The following is an 18,661-nucleotide window of genomic DNA, read 5'->3' on the forward strand; positions in this document are numbered from 1 at the left end:
CTGGGTTCAATTCCTCAGCACCACATAAGCAAAAAGAAAAAAGCTGGAAGTGGCGCTGTGGCTCAAGTGGTAGAGCGCTAGCCTTGAGCTGAAGAACTGAGGGACAGTGCCCAGGCCCAGAGTTCAGGCCCCATGACCGGACCTCTCCCCCCAAAAAAAGATAATAACATTAATTAAAATACTTGATGACAATTCATTCTACTCATAACCTGACTTATGGAATTGTAACTCTGTTGTACAATAGAAGAAAAAGAATAAGATGACAAAAAAAACAGGATACTTTACTCAATATCTATTATATTTAATTACTAAAAATATTTACCACAATTAGAAACTTAAATGGGTTCTTTGTGAACAAACTAAGTGCCTCTGCATTTTAGTACCATCTAACTACTACCTTACATACTAGAGCAAGTCAATTAGAGCAATACCTATAGAGACTCATAGACTCAAAGCACAGAAGCTAAGAGAACTCGGATTTGGTGTTTTCTTTTTTTTTAAATCTATTCTTCTATGTAGGTGTGGAGGAGATTAAAAGAAAAAGCACGGATATGAAATGTGATATTTTGGGGTGGGAATGTTATTATCTGAAATAGAGAATTCATGAGAAAGAGCCTTGAATTCAGTTGGGTGAACTGAGCTTAAGAAGTGTTAATAGGGAGGATGGAGGTGGGGGGGAGGATGGGAAGGGATGGGAAGGGGAAACAAAGGAGGAGGCTATAACGCTTGATAAGAAATGTACTCATTATCTTGCCCATGTAATTGTAACCCCTCTGTATAGTATTTTCACAAAAAAAAAAAAAAAAAAGAAGTGTTAATAGGGCTGGGAATGTGGCTCTGTGGTAGAGTACTTGCCTGAATGAGGCCCTGGCTAGTGGTAGAGCACTAGCCTTGAGCTGAAGAGTTGAGGGACAGCACCTAAGCCGAGAGAGAGAGAGAGAGAGAGAGAGAGAGAGGAAGGAAGGAAGGGAGGAAGGGAGGAAGGGAGGAAGGGAGGAAGGAAGGAAGGAAATGTGATATTTCATAAAATTTTTGCAATTAGTACTGATGAATCCTTCTTGAAAAGGTCATCTGAAGGACAGATTTGGTAATGAAGAAGATGCAAACATCTGCTGGTCTTCCTACGTCTGTTCACATGTCTTTTATATGTTCCTCTATATAATTCAAAGCTTTTAGAAGCATTAGATCTCTATTTTTGCTAAAGAGAAAACTGATCCTCAGAGGGATTTGAAACTATGATAATCTTCAACATACATTATACATTCATTGTTGACTTTGCAGAACTGAAATCTATAGCTTGCACCTTTAGGTCAGTCCCCTGGGAGTAAGAGGAAGGGTTAGCCAACAAATATATAACAATACAAAGTAGGAGAAAAGGGTGATAGATGAGAGAAAAGAGTGACAAGACAGAAGTGGAGAGAAGTGTCCTCAACCAAGTCATTTCTGAGTAAGCTTTCTAAAAAGAAATGCTGGTCTTAGTAACTTAGTAAAGGACAACACTACAATGTTCACAGAATTGTCGAGGTTTTCATTGCAGAATATATTTCATGACTAGTTCTCTAATGCTAAAATGTGAGATCATATAATAATTGTTTGAAAGATTCAAAGATGAAATTAACATGATTCTTCAGCATTAAGTCCAACAGAACTCTATTGTTAATGCACTGTTTGAGATTTCAACCTAAATGAGCATCATATAGCCAAAGAGAATTAGCCAGAAGGGCAAGAAAATAAGGAAGAAATAGCAGAAGTTAATCAGTGAACAGCTTATAGAACAAAGCAACAAAAGACTTTCATGTTCCTGAATATACACTGAGGCCTGGGTTAAAAGCCCATCACCAAGGACCACTTGGGAAATCTGTTTAAATATAAACTTTCTGGACTGTTAACCCCAAACAATCCAAAAAGCAACAATTACTTATTTATACAGACAGTTCCATCCTAACATTCTCCCCAATTTCTTTATCCTGTCCTTCTTATTTACAGCCAATGTAGATTCAATGTAGATAATACTCTCCTTCCCACAAATATTATAAAAACATGCTCAGTTCTAGGACCAGTAGATATCTTCCCAACTGCTGTCTACATGACTTATTCTAGAATTTAACCATAAGATAATTAAGCTACTGATGCAGTGAGGAAGATTCCAGGTAGGAGAAATCATTCTAGGTCCAAACCTGAAAGGGGTTGCCACACTGTTACTTGACTGTGTCAAGAAAATGCTCCCTGCTGGCAACTTCACTCTTCAATGATACTCTTTGCTGTTAGTGATTACAATGGGATTGCAACAAAGGAGGCCTCCCCGCCCTCTAACTTCTAAAAGACAAGTTCTACACCTGAGGAGAACATGGGACTTTAGGATAAACTCACCGCAAAGAGTATTTGGAATGCTTGATGTGGAAAGGCTCTCTGGGACTCAAAAACTTGAGCTGGAATTCAATAAGAAAACACTTTATAAAGTTAGACAAATGTTTTTGCATGTATCAAATATCACACTATAAAGACACATTATGTAAATTTAGTTACAGTCACAGTATTATGTAGGATAACAATGTTCCTGTAATAAAACCACATTTAAGTAAGCTTTGTTTTTTGTTTTTTTTGTCAGTCATGGGGCTTGAACTTAAGGCCTTGGCACTGTCCCTGAGCCTTTTCACTCAAGGCTAGTGCTCTCCCACTTTGAGCCACAGCGCCACTTCCTTAAGGAAGTTTTTTTGTATTTTTGTTTTTTGGGTCCGGTTGTGGTGCTGAGGAATCGAACCCAGGGCCTCAGGCATGCAAGATAAGCACTCTACCACTGAGCCACCTTCTCAGCACCCCCTTAAGGAAGTTTTAAACTAAATGTTTATCCAGAATTATGTCTGTGAGAGAGATATACAGTGCAAGAGAAAAAAAAGTTAAAATTTTTGATTTTCAAATATAAGACCATGAATTTCCAATGACTTTCTTTACAAATACAGTATTAAGTCATTTCTAAAAATTAGCTCATCATCACAATATATAATATGTAATATATAAAATGTATTTCTAACCAACAGGAAAATAGTTGTCAAACCATTGAGCATTTAGAATGCATTTACCTTTCTAAAACCCACAGTAACATTTCCAACTTACTGAGTGTGTAATGAAAGAACTATTCCTCAGATTAACTTTCAGTGTCCGTGATTCCCCGACTCTGGTTGGCAGGAACACATACACATCTTCTGGGGCATATACGCCACGCTGACTCAAATCACCTTGCCTGCTTTGGGAACAGATTTGAAAGGTATCTATTTAGAATCTATAACAACTATTTTTATATATTGTGTTTTCTCTCACAACTTAATCTTTTTTTGGGGGGAGGGGTCAGGGTCAGTCATGGGGCTTGAGCTCTGGGCCTGGGCGCTGTCCCTGAGCTCTTTAGCTCAAGGCTAGTGCTCTACCACTTGAGCCACAGCGCCACTTCTGGCTTTTTCTGCTTATGTGGTGCTGAGGAATTGAACCCAGGGCCTCATGCACGTAAGGCAAGCGCTCTACCACTGAGCTACCTTCCCAGCCCCTCACAACTTAATTTTTAAAAAATCATTTTACCTAGTCCATATGAGATGTAGCAGGAGGCGCTTACAAAGCTGCTAGGTGAGTGAGGGGTGCACTGTGGGCACAGCCTTCTCTGCCTTCTTCCCCTCTCTTTAAAGCCTGGCTGCTTGCCTGCCACAAACCCAGTCAGTAGCAAGCAGTCCTTCTATCTCAGTTCTTGTCTCCTGGACTACTCAAGCTGTGCTCTGTGAGCTGCTCTAAATTGTCGGAAGAATGCTGACTTCTCTTGACTCCCTCCCAGCAGCCCATGGTGAAGGGAGCACTTTCTTCAGTCCTGATTTTACAAGTTAACTATTTCAAAAACTTCTGGCCTTTCCGGGCCACCTCTGCTCCCTAACATCTCTGCAACCTTTTCCCAAGGCTTGATCTGGGACTTCCTAACTGCTAGTACAATGTTCCTGTCCAGGCAGTTCTATCCCTGAAGGGCTCTACAATGCCTACAGGTATACCTCAGTTCTTACTGGGACTCTTAAGTACCATACTCCATCTTTAGTCAGGACACAATGACCACTTCCCAGTATCTCCAAGACATTTTAGGCCCTACAAACACAAATATTTAAACCTGTAATCCCTCACCTCCCTATCTTCTATCTGTACTTCTAAGTATTTAGACAGTTGTTCTGGCAGCTCCTCTGACACCCTCTTCTCTCTCTTGACTCTTTATCGACATCATTGAGTCCTTAGGTCTCTGTGCTACAGACCTTTCCAATCTGTTTATTCTTGTCATGTCTCTGACACAGTTTTACTCCTGCACTACTGAAACACAGCCATGACTTGTGCCCTCTATGCTGTGTCTCCCTGTAATCAGTCTGTTCCACAGAGGACTTTCTGGGTACATGTGTCCTATCATGCTCCCACAAGCGCCTCTGCAGCCTCTCTCTCTCTCTCATACAAGGTTCCAGAGACCACAGACTGTTGCCCAGTCCTTTCTACAGCTGGCAACTTTACTCACCTCTCCCTCTCCTGACTTATGTAAATTGCTCATATAAAATTTCATGTTAGCCAGGTGCTGGTGGCTCACACCTCTAATCCTAGCTACTCAGGACACTGGTAACTGAATATCACAGTTCAAAGCCAGCATGGGAGGAAAATGATGAGACTCTTATTTCCAATTAACCAGAAGTGGTGATGTGGCTCCAAGTTGTAGAGCACTAGCCTTGAGCAAAAAAAGCTCAGGGACAGTGCCCAGGCCCGGAGTTCAAGCCCCACAAGCGACAAAAAATAAATTTGCATTTTTTTTCTTTTTCTTTCTTTTTTTTTTTGGGGGGGGGGGGGGGGGGTCCGGTCATGGGGCCTGAACTCTGGGCCTGGGCACTGTCCCTTAGCTCCTCAGCTCAAGGCTAGCGCTCTACCACCTGAGCCACAGCACCACTTCCTGGCTTTTTTCTTTTGCTTATGTGGTGCTGAGGAATCAAACCCAGGGCCTCAGGCATGCAAGGCAAGCGCTCTATCACTAAGCCACCTTCCCAGCCCCTGCTTTTTTTTTCTTTGTTGGTCATGGGTCTTTAACTCTGGGCCTTGGCGCTGTCCCTGCGCTCTTCAGCTCAAGGCAGCACTCTATTGCTTGAGCCACAACGCCACTTCCGGTTTCCTAGTGGTTTATTGGAGATAAGAGTCTCACAGCCTTTCCCGCCTGGGCTGGCTTTGAACCGCGATCCTCAGATCTCAGCCTCCTGAGTAGCTAGGATTACAGGCGTGAGCCACCAGCACCCAGTAAATTTACTTTTTAAAGTTTTAAGAATCTACTATCATATGCTACTTGTGAGGATATAAAATGGCACAAATGCTTCAGGAAAACTATTAAAGCTTATTTTAATGTTAAACGTAATTATCATGTGACCCAGAAATTTTTAGTCCAAATAAAAACTTATGTCCATGGAGGTGGCACTGTGGCTCAAGTGGTAGAGCGCTAGCCTTGAGCTGAAGAGCGCAGGGACAGCGCCCAGGCCCAGAGTTCAAGCCCCACAACTGACAAAAACAAAAAATAAAAATAACTTATGTCCAACTATGTTGAAAATGAACTTTACAACTGGCGGGGGAGGGGGGGCGGGGGGAGATGGAGATGTAGAGGGAAAGGATGGTAGGGGAAAAGCAAAAGAGGAGGTAACAATGCTCGATAGGAAATGTACTCATTACCTTACTCATTTAATTGTAACCCCTCTGTACACTAATTTTACAATAAAAAATTATGCCCATAAAAATGCATCAATTAATCCTAAAAATGTTACACTGAAAGAAACCTAAAACAAAGAGTACATTAGGCATACACAGTCTCAAGCAAAACTTATCTGTAACAAACCAGCATGGAATAAATCTTGACTGCAAAGGGAGGGACATGTAGAGATTTTCTGGAGACAACACTCTCTATCTTGATCAGAGCTGTAGTAAACTACAGGATCCCACAGGCAAGTTACTAAACATCTTACACTAAAGCTATACCTCAGTAACATATGGGGAAACTCCTAAAAATGACATAAACAGCATACATACCCAAGTGGGAGAGCAGAAGCCTCCAATGAAGCACACTTTCGGGACATACCTACATTATCTACTTTAATGAGTCTATCAGTGGAAGAGCGTGCCTTTCCAGGTTTATTTTCTGCTCTGATGCTCTGTATAGAAAAATCACAGGTGGAGGTTTGGGAGAGGAGAAAAATAAATAGAGGAAACATAGACATTTACCTATTGGAATTAAATTTTTAAGATGGGATATGATTTTTAAATCCCAAATTGTATTTTTTTGTGAAGAAAGTCTTTTTTTTTAATGTACAGAACAAGGGTTCTCCATGGGTAGACTTCCATGACTTGATATAGCTGGCAAGTTCACAAACTTCCCATATATAAAATGGCAAACTACTGTGAGTTTATGTTTATTAACTTTAGATACACGAATGATTCTAACCAGCATCATTTGTTACAGAGGAAAGAAAATACTTATCTAATCTCAGTAATAGGTAAAAATCAAGAGTTAAATTTATAAATATTATTAAAAGAGTAAAGAAAAATGTGAGAGATCAAAGAAACCATTAACCAAATGTGAAAATATCATATTCAGTATTCACATTTTTTGAACAACATATCATGTAAATAAAATGAATGATTTATATAGCTTTCTATAAATATTTTATTTTTAGAAGGGATCACTTTATTATAATGCAATTCTTAATGAAAAAGGATACTTAAAAAGGTTTTCTTCTGGAGGGGTTGGGTACTCTATTTTCTGTTTCTATTTCTTTTTCTTTTGTAATGAATTGTAATCCCCTATTCCATGTAGTATCTAGACTGTTACACATACACACACACACACACACACACACACACACACACACACACACACACAGAGTACATGTTTAAGTCAAACATGGCTTCATGAATTATTACATGGACAATAAAGCCAAACATGTCAATTAATTAAGACAGACAAAAAAGACATGTGTTACATACTAGAATTAGTGAAATAATACCAGGAAAATATTCTGTATTTCAGATAGTTTCAGGTCAGTTTCACTTAGGATTATTTTTGTATACACAATAATTTGCTTAACTCTAGTGTAATACTCACTTTTCCAGAGAGCTGGAATCTCAAAGTGTGTTGCATGTGAGGCTCTTTAACAGGGTGACACTCAATATCCCAAAACTGGGCATAATCCCCTCTATCTCTGGGCAAAAATGTGATGGAGACCTACAAAATACACCCGGAGAAGACATGTAAACCTTGAACATTACTAAAGCTTAAAAGTCAAAAACTGAATATGAACCAGAAAAAGGAATGACTTCCTGTATCCACAAATTGGCAGAACTGAAATGATAAAAGTGGCTATATTCCCCAAAAGTACTCTACAGATTCAATGCTGTATCCTTGAAAATTCCAATGCATGGAATAGAAAAATTAGTCCTAAACCATCATTGCACTTACTGTCAATTCAGAACTTTAGTATGAAAACACTAATGGAACAATGTTTATGCATTAGCTAGTTGTCCCAATGACTATAATCCAGTGGACTTGGTACTATGCCAAATCCAAAATATACTTTTGTTTATATAGCTTTAGATAGCACATTCTTCAAAATGTATATAGTAAGTGATTCTTGGAGAAAAAAATTTTCGAAGTACTCTTAGAGCCCTCAAGCACAAGCCTGAATGCAGACACAATCCAGTCTTTCACCACTATGCTTGTGGTCCCCTCTGCTGGCCAGGCAGTGTAAAGGTGAAGTTTCAAGAAAATCTTTACATATTTGGTAAAGATTTACTATTTGCAGTACTTACTTGGTCCAGGATATAGTGATGATCACAACACAAATAAAAAAACCTAAGAGCCTTTCATTTCTATGCTAAATATTTAAAACAAGAAATTCTTAAAACACACTCTGATCTTTAATCTTTTTGGGGGGAGGGGAGAAGGGGGTGGTGGTCATGGGGCTTGACCTCAGGGCTTGGGTGTTGTCCCTCAGCTTTGTGTTCAAGGCTAGCACCCTTCCATTTTGAGCCACAGCTCCACTTCCAGTTTCAGGGTGGTTAACTGGAGATGACTCTCACAGACTTTTTTGCCCGGGCTGGCTTCAAACAGCCTCAGATCTCAGCCTCCTGAATAGCTAGGATTACAGGCATGAGGTACCAATGCTCAAGTTTGCCTTTTTTTTTTCTGGGACTTCAACCTGGACACTGTTCCTGAGCTTCCTTTTGCTCAAGGATAGTGTTCCACCAGTTGAGTTATAGTGCCACTTCCTGCAATTTTGGCACTATTATGATGTTCAGATATCTTAAGGATTCTTTTCTGCAGGATTAGTCAATACTTAGCCACAGGCTCAGCAGGGAGCTGGTCTTAGTTATGCCACATCCCAGAGGGCATGGTTTCTCTGCCTTAGTAATATGGAGCCATGTCCCAAGTAACCAGACATTACACTACCACTATAGGTTGCCAAAACAATTAACCCAAGGCAACCCTGAGTTGCTGATCCTAAACTGTTTTTGTGTTTTCTGTGGAAACTCCAATAAAGGGCATGGCCTAATAGCTCTGCCCTTGATCCCATCTTCTGCATTCTGACCCCTGTATGCTTTCTGCTGGAATCCTGCATGGCACATGCTAACCTATCTGGAACCCATGACTGTGACAAATTTTGTTGCCTTGTATCTCTCCTGTGTACTTATGTAGCTACACCTATTAACACAGAGTGCCACCCAATGTGCCCATTCGAGAGTAGTCAATGGCACTTTGTAAATTACATAACTGTGACCATGACCATATATGGTCTTTCATGACTGGTTTCTTTTGTCAGTTCTTTTAATTGCCACGTAATATTTTGCTGCAAAAAAATTAGGTTATTTTTATCTTTATAGGTGATTGTGAACAATAGTGCTATGAATATTTGTGCTATGAATGTGCACAAGTTTTTCCTTGAATACCTGTATCAATTTTTTAAAGCAAATATCTAGAAGTGGAAATGCTGGGTTATATGGTAGTTCTATCTTTAGTTTATTGAAAAATTTTCAAACTTTTTCACAATGGCTGTAGCATTACTATATTCTCATTAGAAACATGAAAGTCTTAGCTTCTCAACATCCTCAATATAGAGATTTTCTGCTTTTTTGTTCATTTTAAGTTATAGCTATCTTAACAGGTATGAAGTAATAGCTCATTTCTGGCTTGATTGTATTTTCTTTTTTGGTCGGTCGTGGGGCCTGAACTCTGGGCCTGGGCACTATCCCCCAGCTCTTCAGCTCAAAGCTAGTGCTCTACCACTTGAGCCACAGTACCACTTCCACCTTTTTCTGCTTATGTGGTGCTGAGGAATTGAACCCAGGACCTCATGCATGCAAGGCAAGCACTCTACCACTGAGCCACCTTCCCAGCCCCTTGATTGCATTTTCTAAAGACTAGTAATTCTAAGTTATTTTTGTTTTATGTTTTTGCAGTATGGTTGCATTTTCTAAAGACTAGTAATTCTAAGATATTTTTGTTTTATGTTTTTGCAGTATGGTGGAATAAACTGCATCATTCAAGCCTTAAGACATGCTAGCCATGCCTCTAGCTCTTTTATGTAATGGTTGACATTAAGACTTGCTTTTTTGCCCAGGGTTCTCCTACTTTATTTTATAATTCTTACCACAGCTCAGATGACATATATTCATTACCACGCCCAACTCCTTATATTGAGATGGAGTCTCACAAACTTTTTTGACTCCTCCGACCTTAGCCTTGTGAGTTGGTACAATGAGAGGCATGAACCACCATGCCTAGCTTTTTAAATTCTTGATGGCACCATTTGATGTAAAAATATTTGTATTTCTGTTAATTCACCTAATTTTTGATACCTTTATTGGTCCTAGCTCTACAAAATTAATAGATAAACCAAAGTTATTAAGACTTATTTTTCTGGGCTGGGTAGGTGGCTCAGTGGTAGAGCGCTTGCCTTGCATGCCTGAGGCCCTGGGTTCAATTCCTCAGCACCATATAAGCAAAAAGAAAAGAGCCGGAAGTGGCGCTGTGGCTCAAGTGGTAGAGCGCTAGCCTTGAGCTGAAGAGCTGAGGGACAGTGCCCAGGCCCAGAGTTCAGGTCCCACGACGGGGACACCCCCCCCAAAAAAAAGACTTATTTTTCTATATTTTCTAGAGGTTTTATATTTTTGCTTACATTTAGGGTCCCGTGTATTTCTTTCATTTTGGGTATCCAGTGTCCTGGTACCATTTGTTGAAGAGTATCATTTCTCCAATGACTTATCTTGGTATACTTTACGAGAACATCAAGTGATCATAAACATGAGGTCTGGGGATTCTCAATTCTATTCCTCTCAAGTATGCCTACTTTTATGGCAACACCACCCTGTTGTGACAGTACTCTGGCTCTGTAGGTTTTTAAAATGGGAAGGCTAAATCTTTCAATCTTATTCTTTTGCAAGATTGTTTTCATTCTTCTGAGTCCTATGTTCATATAAATTTTAAGATAAGCCTCAAAACAAAACAAATACAAATAGGAGTGTGGCATGACCAAGGGAAAGCAAAAGCAGGCCAGAAAGTATGTGATTATGATGTGAATATTTAGTCTCAGAAATGACAGGATTAAGGAAAAAGAATAAGGCCTAAAAGAAAGAAAAGATCTCAATAAGCTGAAGGAAAGAGCAGTCTCTAACATCCTGCTTATTCTCCCAAAATAATACATAACTGGGCCCATATTATTACATCCTGGATGCTACCAACTTTGTCAATTTTTCCATTAAAACCAGATTGGACTTAGTATAGTCAAAGAGGGACTGTCGATATGCCAAGTGTATCCCTTACATAACAAATTGTGTAATTGCTTAAACTGAGAAACTGGAGCAGAAGTATCAAAAAGCTCTAAGAATTGCCAAGGAGCCACAATTTGAATGATTACCATCTAACACAAAAGAACCTATGCAGATGACTGCTTAGTTACAGAGTAAATTGGTGCAAGTGGCTACAAATAAGTGTCACCTTAAATGAGGAACTGAGAAAATCCCTGGAATTCTTACCAAATACCTTCTAACCATACATATACCAAGTAAACGACAGATGAGTATAGACCTCCTCAGTTCTAATTCTTACAAGTCAAAGTCCCCCTGCCTTCCTTAGACAAGCTTTTTCTGCTACAGCTCATTGATGATGTCAGAGCATAAGTTATACTGTATTCACCCATATAACTGATTATAAGCTGTATGTAGTTATACCCTTTTTGATGTTGAAAAAAATTTCAAAATAGCTCAATGGGGTTTTAACAGGGATTAAATCTGTAGATCAATTCAGCAAGTACTGCTATTCTAACAATGGTAATTCATCTCCATTAACATGGGATATCTTTCCTTCTGGATTATTTTCTTTTTGCAATCCTTCTTCATATGTTGAGTTTTTTGGTTCTGTTTTTTTTTTTTTTAATAATGTGTCTGTTCCCTATTCTCCTGGATTGTTTCTGTTGTGATTTACAAAATAGAATAAACTATTTTTTAGAGAACTATGTGCTTTTCAAAACAAAAGTCAGAGACTTTCTAAGGCCTGTTACATAGACCTAATGAAGGACTAAGTTTCAGCAATTACTATAGAAGCCTCAAGAGTCTTTTGTGATCAATGATGAGTTCATAGCTCCATCCTAGAACTTACCAAAAGCCCTTATGAATAAATGGACCAATATTTTATAAGTATGGCACTTTAATTGAGTTTTAGCAATTAAAATGACAGAGTATATTAACAAGGCCAAATGGATGATGACTGCCACCAGGAGACTTCTGAAGGGATGATGTCAGGACTGGAAATAAACTAAGGTGTGAAAAGTTTCACAGCAGCTGAAGAATCTGCTGCCCATAAAGAAATACTGGTACCTATGTCATCAACATGAGTTGTTGCCTAGTGGTAGGTTTCTTTGGCTATGGCAGGCAGCCAAAGTCATCTGGATTAGAGAAGTATGCTGTAAGCACTGGCAGCTGCAATCTCCTTACCAAATACACTATCAGCTTACCTCTTTTTTCCTCATTGTAGTATAATATGTTGAACTTAGGAGGCTTCTTTCTCTGTAGGTAGACTGGCTATGAGACTAGCACTGGTTTAGGGATGATAAACTGAAGTGGCAGGGTCACATGAGGTACTCCTGGCTGAATAACATCATGTACTTACTAACTGGCTATGAAAAATCTAGCAAAGCTCACCTTCTGGATTCTATTGCTTTCCAGTGTACCAGAAATGGGAGAACATCTGAATGCTGTGTATGTTGCTCTAAAAACATCTCCGCTTTCATCAACTCCCTGTGAAGAAATCATTTAAATAGTCAAATAAAACCCATAGAAGTCAGTGGATTGGTTTCAGACACATCATTATTTTCATGTTTACCAAGGACACCCTGACATACTAAGCCTATTTAGCAGTGCACAAAGAGAGCACAATGCCCTCGCAAGAGAGTGTTCCTGGGCTGACCAATATTGTGCTGGCTCAGCGTGATGAGATCACATGTAACAGTGTTCATGACCAACTTCTTTGGCTGTAGTGAGCTCCATGTTACAGTACACAATATCAAATCACTGTCTTTTCCTCAGGGTTGATGCGGATGCTGCAAAACATGTACTTTAAAACCCACTGCAATGTCAGTTTTATTGTGATAGGTCTGCTATCTCTTGAACACCTTTTATTAGTGGTATGATTTAAAACTGTAACTGTCACAAAAAATATATGGCAGACATATTAGTGTTGTAAAGAACACAAATGACAGGCTGCTCATTTGGGGCAATACCACTGGCAGAGCCATGTAGAAGATAGTAGACTAAGGCTGCTAAGCAGAGTGTTCCACCCTACATACCAGAAACTATGGCTGGAACATGACAGCACTCAGAATATTAGGAGGAATCTGTGTGCACCCTCAGTGTTCAATAAAATAATAAAACCCTTATTACTTCTCAAAGTTATCTCAGTACAGAAAAATCAGGACTAAGATTAGGTAGAGCAAGAATATATGTTTTACACCAATTCTTGACTCTCAAAAACACCTAGTTAAAAGAAGACTCCATGTATTGTCTCCATCTATATAGAAAACCAAGTGAGTTTGGGAGACTGATAACTGACATCTGAACCTGTGTTTTCATAGACCACATAAACCTAAAAATTAAAATGAATGTATCTGACTGACCTTGACATATGGGGGAGCAAAAGATGACAGGTGCCACTTCACATCCACAGGACCATGATTCTCAAATTCCAGATAGTTCTCTGAAAAGAACACATGAACCATAACTGACACTCTAACAAGCCAGTGATAGCAGACCTTTGTGACAAGCCTTAGGACCTCACCAACAAGGGAGTGACCCTTGACAGAGTCCAATAGGAACTACAGGATTTTTAAAAAATTACATGTGTCCGATATCCAATTTTGAATTTTACTCAAAGCATAATGCAAAGACACATGTAATTGTAACCCCTCTGTACAGTAAAAAAGGACTGAAGTGAGGAATGAAAAGACAGCATTGTCATTTATTGACATAAGTCTGGAGGAGAAGCAGGTTTTGTTTTTTAGGGCTTATAGATTTGCTGCACCTGTGAGATACTAATATGCAGGAGCCAAGCAGACACTTGGGTAAGCTTCTAAGCATATGGCAGTCATCAGCATCACAACTGACAAGTAATCCCCAGGGACAAGAAAGAGAGGAATACAGGTGGACCAGCCCAGATGTGCCAAACTCCATTAGTTGGTGAACAAGAGTCAGCAAAGAAATCTTATAAGGAGCAAGTAAAGCTGAAAAACACAGGACATCAGTACAGAAGCTGTGAGGTCAGTAGTGTGAAAGGATTAGATAAACAAAGACATCTAAGAAGGACCTGGGTGTGAACAGGTTTAAGGTACAGTGGATAATGGCAGCACAACAGACTCAGAAAGGAAGAACTCTTCCACTACAAGTCATACTGAGAAAAGAGACAGCTGCAGGAAGAGAAATCAGGGCCAAGAAAGGTGTCTTTCAGACTGACGCTAGTATGCACCGTAGATAAAGGTAAATATACAAAAAATGAGAAACTTATGGCCCAGGAAAGAAGGAGTCCTTGAGAAGGCAAGAAAAGATGGGCCTAGATTCCAAGCAGAGAGCTGCATCTGTGACAGAAACAGAAACCTTCAGTTTAGTCTAATGGCTTTTCTATTTTCCATGTGTGAGGCAAAATTTAGAATTGTAAAAAATGGGAGAGGGAGCAGGGAATGAGGGGTAGAGGGAAGTATAGAAGCTCTGAGGGAATAGAGACACAGGCTACTGGTGTAGACACACACTGTGGAAGATAGAAGAGAAGAGGTATCTGAGAATTGTGACGATGAATCCATCAGCAAAGGCTGTACGGCTTTGTCTAGTATCACTCTGCTACTGGAATAGGAGCATAGAGTAGCCATTCAGCTAGGTTTCACCAGTATATAATGTAGATGGAAAAGTAGAGGCAATGATTATCATGGCAGACCACATGATTCAAGAGGTTTAAGAGGGACCTCAGCAAGGTAATAGAGATACTAAGATTTTAGGGCCTTAGACTTACCAAGAGGTTAGAGAACTGCTGCAATCCCTGGAATAAGTGAGCCAGGAAGGAAAGAGCTTAAAATGGACTAAGAGTAGAGTAAGTTCCTGGAGGTGATGGAAAGGTCCAGGAGAGATACACAGAAGACGGATGCTGAGGCTGAAGGAAAGACAAAATTACTTTGAGAAGGAAGAGGAACAGCTTAATGAGATAGCCCCTTAAGCCTTTCTAATAAAGCCTCTATACCACTACTCATTTAGTCAAAGTCATCCGAAAAAGGAAGAGATGGAAAAAGAAAAAAATATCACAAGATTTTTTTGAGAAGCATTAGCAATAGTGTCTTTGAGATGGCAAATATACTAATTACATATAACATTGAACAAATGATTTCACCTCCACGCCTTCTGTGGAAGGTGAAAGTTATAATAGTCATTTTATAAACAGGGACACTGAAGAGTCTATTTAGCCTCTCAGGAGCCTTAGAAGTCACTTAGTGACGGAAGCCAGGTCTACCCAATAGCCTGGGCTCTCCTTCTTCTAACTTGATAATTCCCATCAGACATCTGTTAAGATTTAGGGAAGGATAGTTCTGGCCATCAAATATAATCCAAAATACCACAAATACTGAGTAACTCAATGCCCAGTTAATGTCAATTTTAATCTTAGAATTTCCTTTTTTTTAATTTTGCTAATATTGGGGCTTGAACTCAGGGCCTGGGTGCTGTCCCAGAGCTTTTTTGCTAAAGGCCAGCACCCTATTACTTGAGCCACAGCTCCACTTCTGGCTTTCTGGTGGTTAATTGGAGATAAAGAGTCTCAGGGACTTTTTTGCCTGTGCTGGCTTCACACTGTATCTCAGCTAGGATTACAGGCATGAGCAACTGGCACCCAGCTATGTAATTCACATCTTAAGGCCGTGCTTTGAAATCAATGGGGGAGCACTTTACACATGTTATGAGCTGGGTTCAACCCTCAGCACTGCCAAGATACATTAATGTATTAAAAAACAGTAATAGGCTCTGTTGTGGGAGATAAGTATTAGTGGGAAGGTGTTAGACTAACAAGGAGAGTAAATGAAGATGAATAGGGTCAAAGTTTCTATGTATCAAAAAACTGATCAATTGATCAGTTCTTAGGATAGGGGTAGAAGAGAAAGGGAGATTGATAGAAGGGATGAAATTAAATAAATTACATACATGAATGGAAACATCAGAATGAAATCCATCTCTCATATAACTAATATATATTAATAGAAAAAAGTAAAGGAGGGAAGGTGGCTCAGTGGTAGAGTGCTTGCCTCGCATGCATGAGGCTCTGGGTTCAATTCCTCAGCACCACATAATAGAAAAAGCCAGAAGTGGCTCTGTGGTTCAAGTGGTAGAGCGCTAGCCTTGAGCTGAAGAGGTGAGGGACAGCGACCAGGCCCAGAGTTCAGGCTCTAAGACCACCACCACCACCAAAAAAAAAAAAAAAAAGGAAAGGAAAGGAGAAAAAGAAAAAAGGAAAGGAGCACATCTAGACTTAATATAGCAGATGTTTGACCCACATAATTTTGTGATACAATACCTGAAGTTTTACCAGATTCTGTTGTAGGAAAAGTAATCATCTTGTTTCTTATTTCAACTTTTGTGGAAGGTGGCTTTACTACTGGTTTTATCACATGACTAATGGGAGGTTCAGATGTGGTGGTAAGAATTCCTAATGTGCTAGAAGCCAAACGAGTCAAAAGTTCATCTTGAGTCAAATCTTCTTGAATTTGAACTTTCACGAATTTCTGAAATAAGCCAAATAAGGTGGTAAGACACTTTTTTTTTTTTTTTGGTTGTGAGGCTTGAACTCTGGGCCTGGGCACTGCTCCTCAGCTCTTCAGCTCAAGGCTTAGCACTCTACCACTTGAAACACAGTTACTTCTGGCTTTCTGGTGGTTTATGGAGATAAGAGTCTCACAGACTTTCCTGCCCAGGCTGGCTTTGAACCACAATCCTCAGATCTCAGCCTCCTGAGTAGCTAGGATACAGGCATGAGCCACCGACGCCCAGCTGTAAGACACAAATTTAACTATCATTTTGAAACAAAGATTTTTAATTTGAGGCAGAGAAAAAAAATCCAAAGAAATGAAGCACTGACAAGTTTAAAAATTAACGTTTATTGTAACTGTAACCCTCTGTATAGTATCTTTACAATAAAAAAAATTAAGGTTTATTAAAATAACAAAGACTGTGCCTTTTCTCTGCTTCCATATTCTTTATTTTCCCTTAAAGTAATTTTTTGAAAATTAGCAATGGCTTCTAGGCCCCACCCTATAGAAATGATACAGATAACTAAGGGAAAAGTTCTATACAAAATAGTCTGATGAAATATAGCTAGCTGGGCTTCATTTGACTTAGAAAGCATAATTGCTAATAAGGATTATGAAAATGAATGTAAAAAATAAAAGGAATATTTCTCAGCAAAGCATTGTACAGTACCTTCTGTCCATTGTCACAGTGAATATAGATCAAGCCACTCCATGGGAACATAGACTGTTTTGTGGATAAGGAAGAATTAGGACTCACAAGAATTTGTAGTTTACTCCTTAAAAAAAAAAAAGGTATAATAATAAAAACCAAAAACATCCAATTCTTTAACAGAAGTAACAATAAAGGTTACAACCACTGTTCTGTCAATGACCAAGTCTTCCCATGACTGAAAAACACCAGAGAACCAGGTTAGCTCCTATACTTCCCTATATATGGTTCATCTGACCTCAACCCTTGATTCAAGGGCCAACACAAACTTGTATGACAAGAATCCATGAGTACAAGGGCAAACCAAATCATAGAAATGCTATCTCAAAAGCAATTCAAAATAAAATTTCTGTAGCAAATGGATTGTACTACAAAACCTCTGAGCCACATAATAATAAGGGATAATACAGTTAAGGCACTAAGCTAATTAAGAGCTGGGTAGCAAACTGGAAGAAAAGTAGGGAAGGAGGTATTTTAAAGAGAGAGAAAGAGAAAGAAATCATGCTTTTTCATGCTCAAAATTCTCTTTAAGGAAAATGAGTTCCATAGAATTTAAATGTGGATAGTGAAATCAGAATTATAACTAACAAAAATCATCATTTACAAGTGGCAAAAATAGAAGGTCAAGATTATTCTCCATTGTTAATGGCTAAATATGTGGGACTATATAAGGCATTTATGAAACACCTGTTTTATTATCTCCCTATCCTTCTATCCATTAGTTGGTGATGGCTTACAGAATACTGAGTAGATTGCTTTGGTCTCAGTAAAGCCATCTCTGGGGTGTCATTGTCCATATTTTAACTCACACTTTAGCTCAGCCAACTTTCCAAAAATGCATATTCATCATTTTGCCAATGTAAAGAAATTCCAAGTTGTTCTTTTCAAAAACTGCTAATCCAAAATAGGATGCACCTTCCAGATGGGACAGCTGTGTGCTAACCACACATGAAGTCCTGGACAGCTGCAGAACTGTAGCTTTACCTCATCAATAATAAGGCTGTGTACAGAGGGAAACTGTGTAAACATCTGGCTCCAATGTATGCCTTTTCTCAGAACATCTATGTAGAAAACAGTAAGCTATCTTATGGCTCAAGTCAAGAAGTTCACTCTCAAAAGTGTCCTTCAGGAAAAAACAAAAGCAGGAGAATATAAATGCCAAATTGGGAGACAATCAGACCAGCTAAGGCTTTAGAGATTGTCATCCATTATCACACATCCTGCTTTTACTCCTTGTCTTTGTAGGCAAAGTGCTATGATAGAAAATATTTTCTTGTCTTCTATATCAGAGTCCCTATTCCACCTCAAACACTTTCCTCAACCACCTCAGGGCCCAGTCTACCTGGCTAGGTATGAGATCTATGCTTCACTAAAGGAATTAAGTCTTGAGCCCACTAATGTATAACAGAAGTAGGTATCCACTTGTATGGTCAGTACAGTACAAACCTCTACTGAAAAAAAATTATTTTGCAGTGTTTGGATATAACTCAGGGCCTTGCACATGCTTGGCAAGCCCTTCTATACTGAACTATATACTAAGACCCTGAACAAATTTAAATGAATATTATTTAATCCTTAAAGTTGCCATGATGTC

The 18,661-nt window shown here is 39.2% G+C and overlaps 1 protein-coding gene across 1 annotated transcript in view; it reads right to left on the bottom strand.

Moving 5' to 3' along the window:
* The window catches only part of Cep192 (centrosomal protein 192kDa), a 129,975-nt gene that overhangs the window by 10,367 nt on the left and 100,947 nt on the right, over nt 1–18,661 (bottom strand). Inside the window, exons 37-44 of the mRNA XM_013027142.1 lie at nt 17,029–17,134; nt 16,127–16,334; nt 13,200–13,279; nt 12,229–12,324; nt 7,139–7,258; nt 6,067–6,188; nt 3,115–3,241; nt 2,371–2,429 (exon numbers count right to left, since the gene is read on the bottom strand). Coding sequence (XP_012882596.1) covers nt 2,371–2,429; nt 3,115–3,241; nt 6,067–6,188; nt 7,139–7,258; nt 12,229–12,324; nt 13,200–13,279; nt 16,127–16,334; nt 17,029–17,134 — 918 coding nt within the window. The remainder of the gene's footprint in view (nt 1–2,370; nt 2,430–3,114; nt 3,242–6,066; nt 6,189–7,138; nt 7,259–12,228; nt 12,325–13,199; nt 13,280–16,126; nt 16,335–17,028; nt 17,135–18,661) is intronic.

The sequence above is a fragment of the Dipodomys ordii genome, unplaced genomic scaffold (assembly GCF_000151885.1).
Source record: "Dipodomys ordii isolate 6190 unplaced genomic scaffold, Dord_2.0 Scaffold100, whole genome shotgun sequence".
Taxonomy (NCBI): domain Eukaryota; kingdom Metazoa; phylum Chordata; class Mammalia; order Rodentia; family Heteromyidae; genus Dipodomys; species Dipodomys ordii.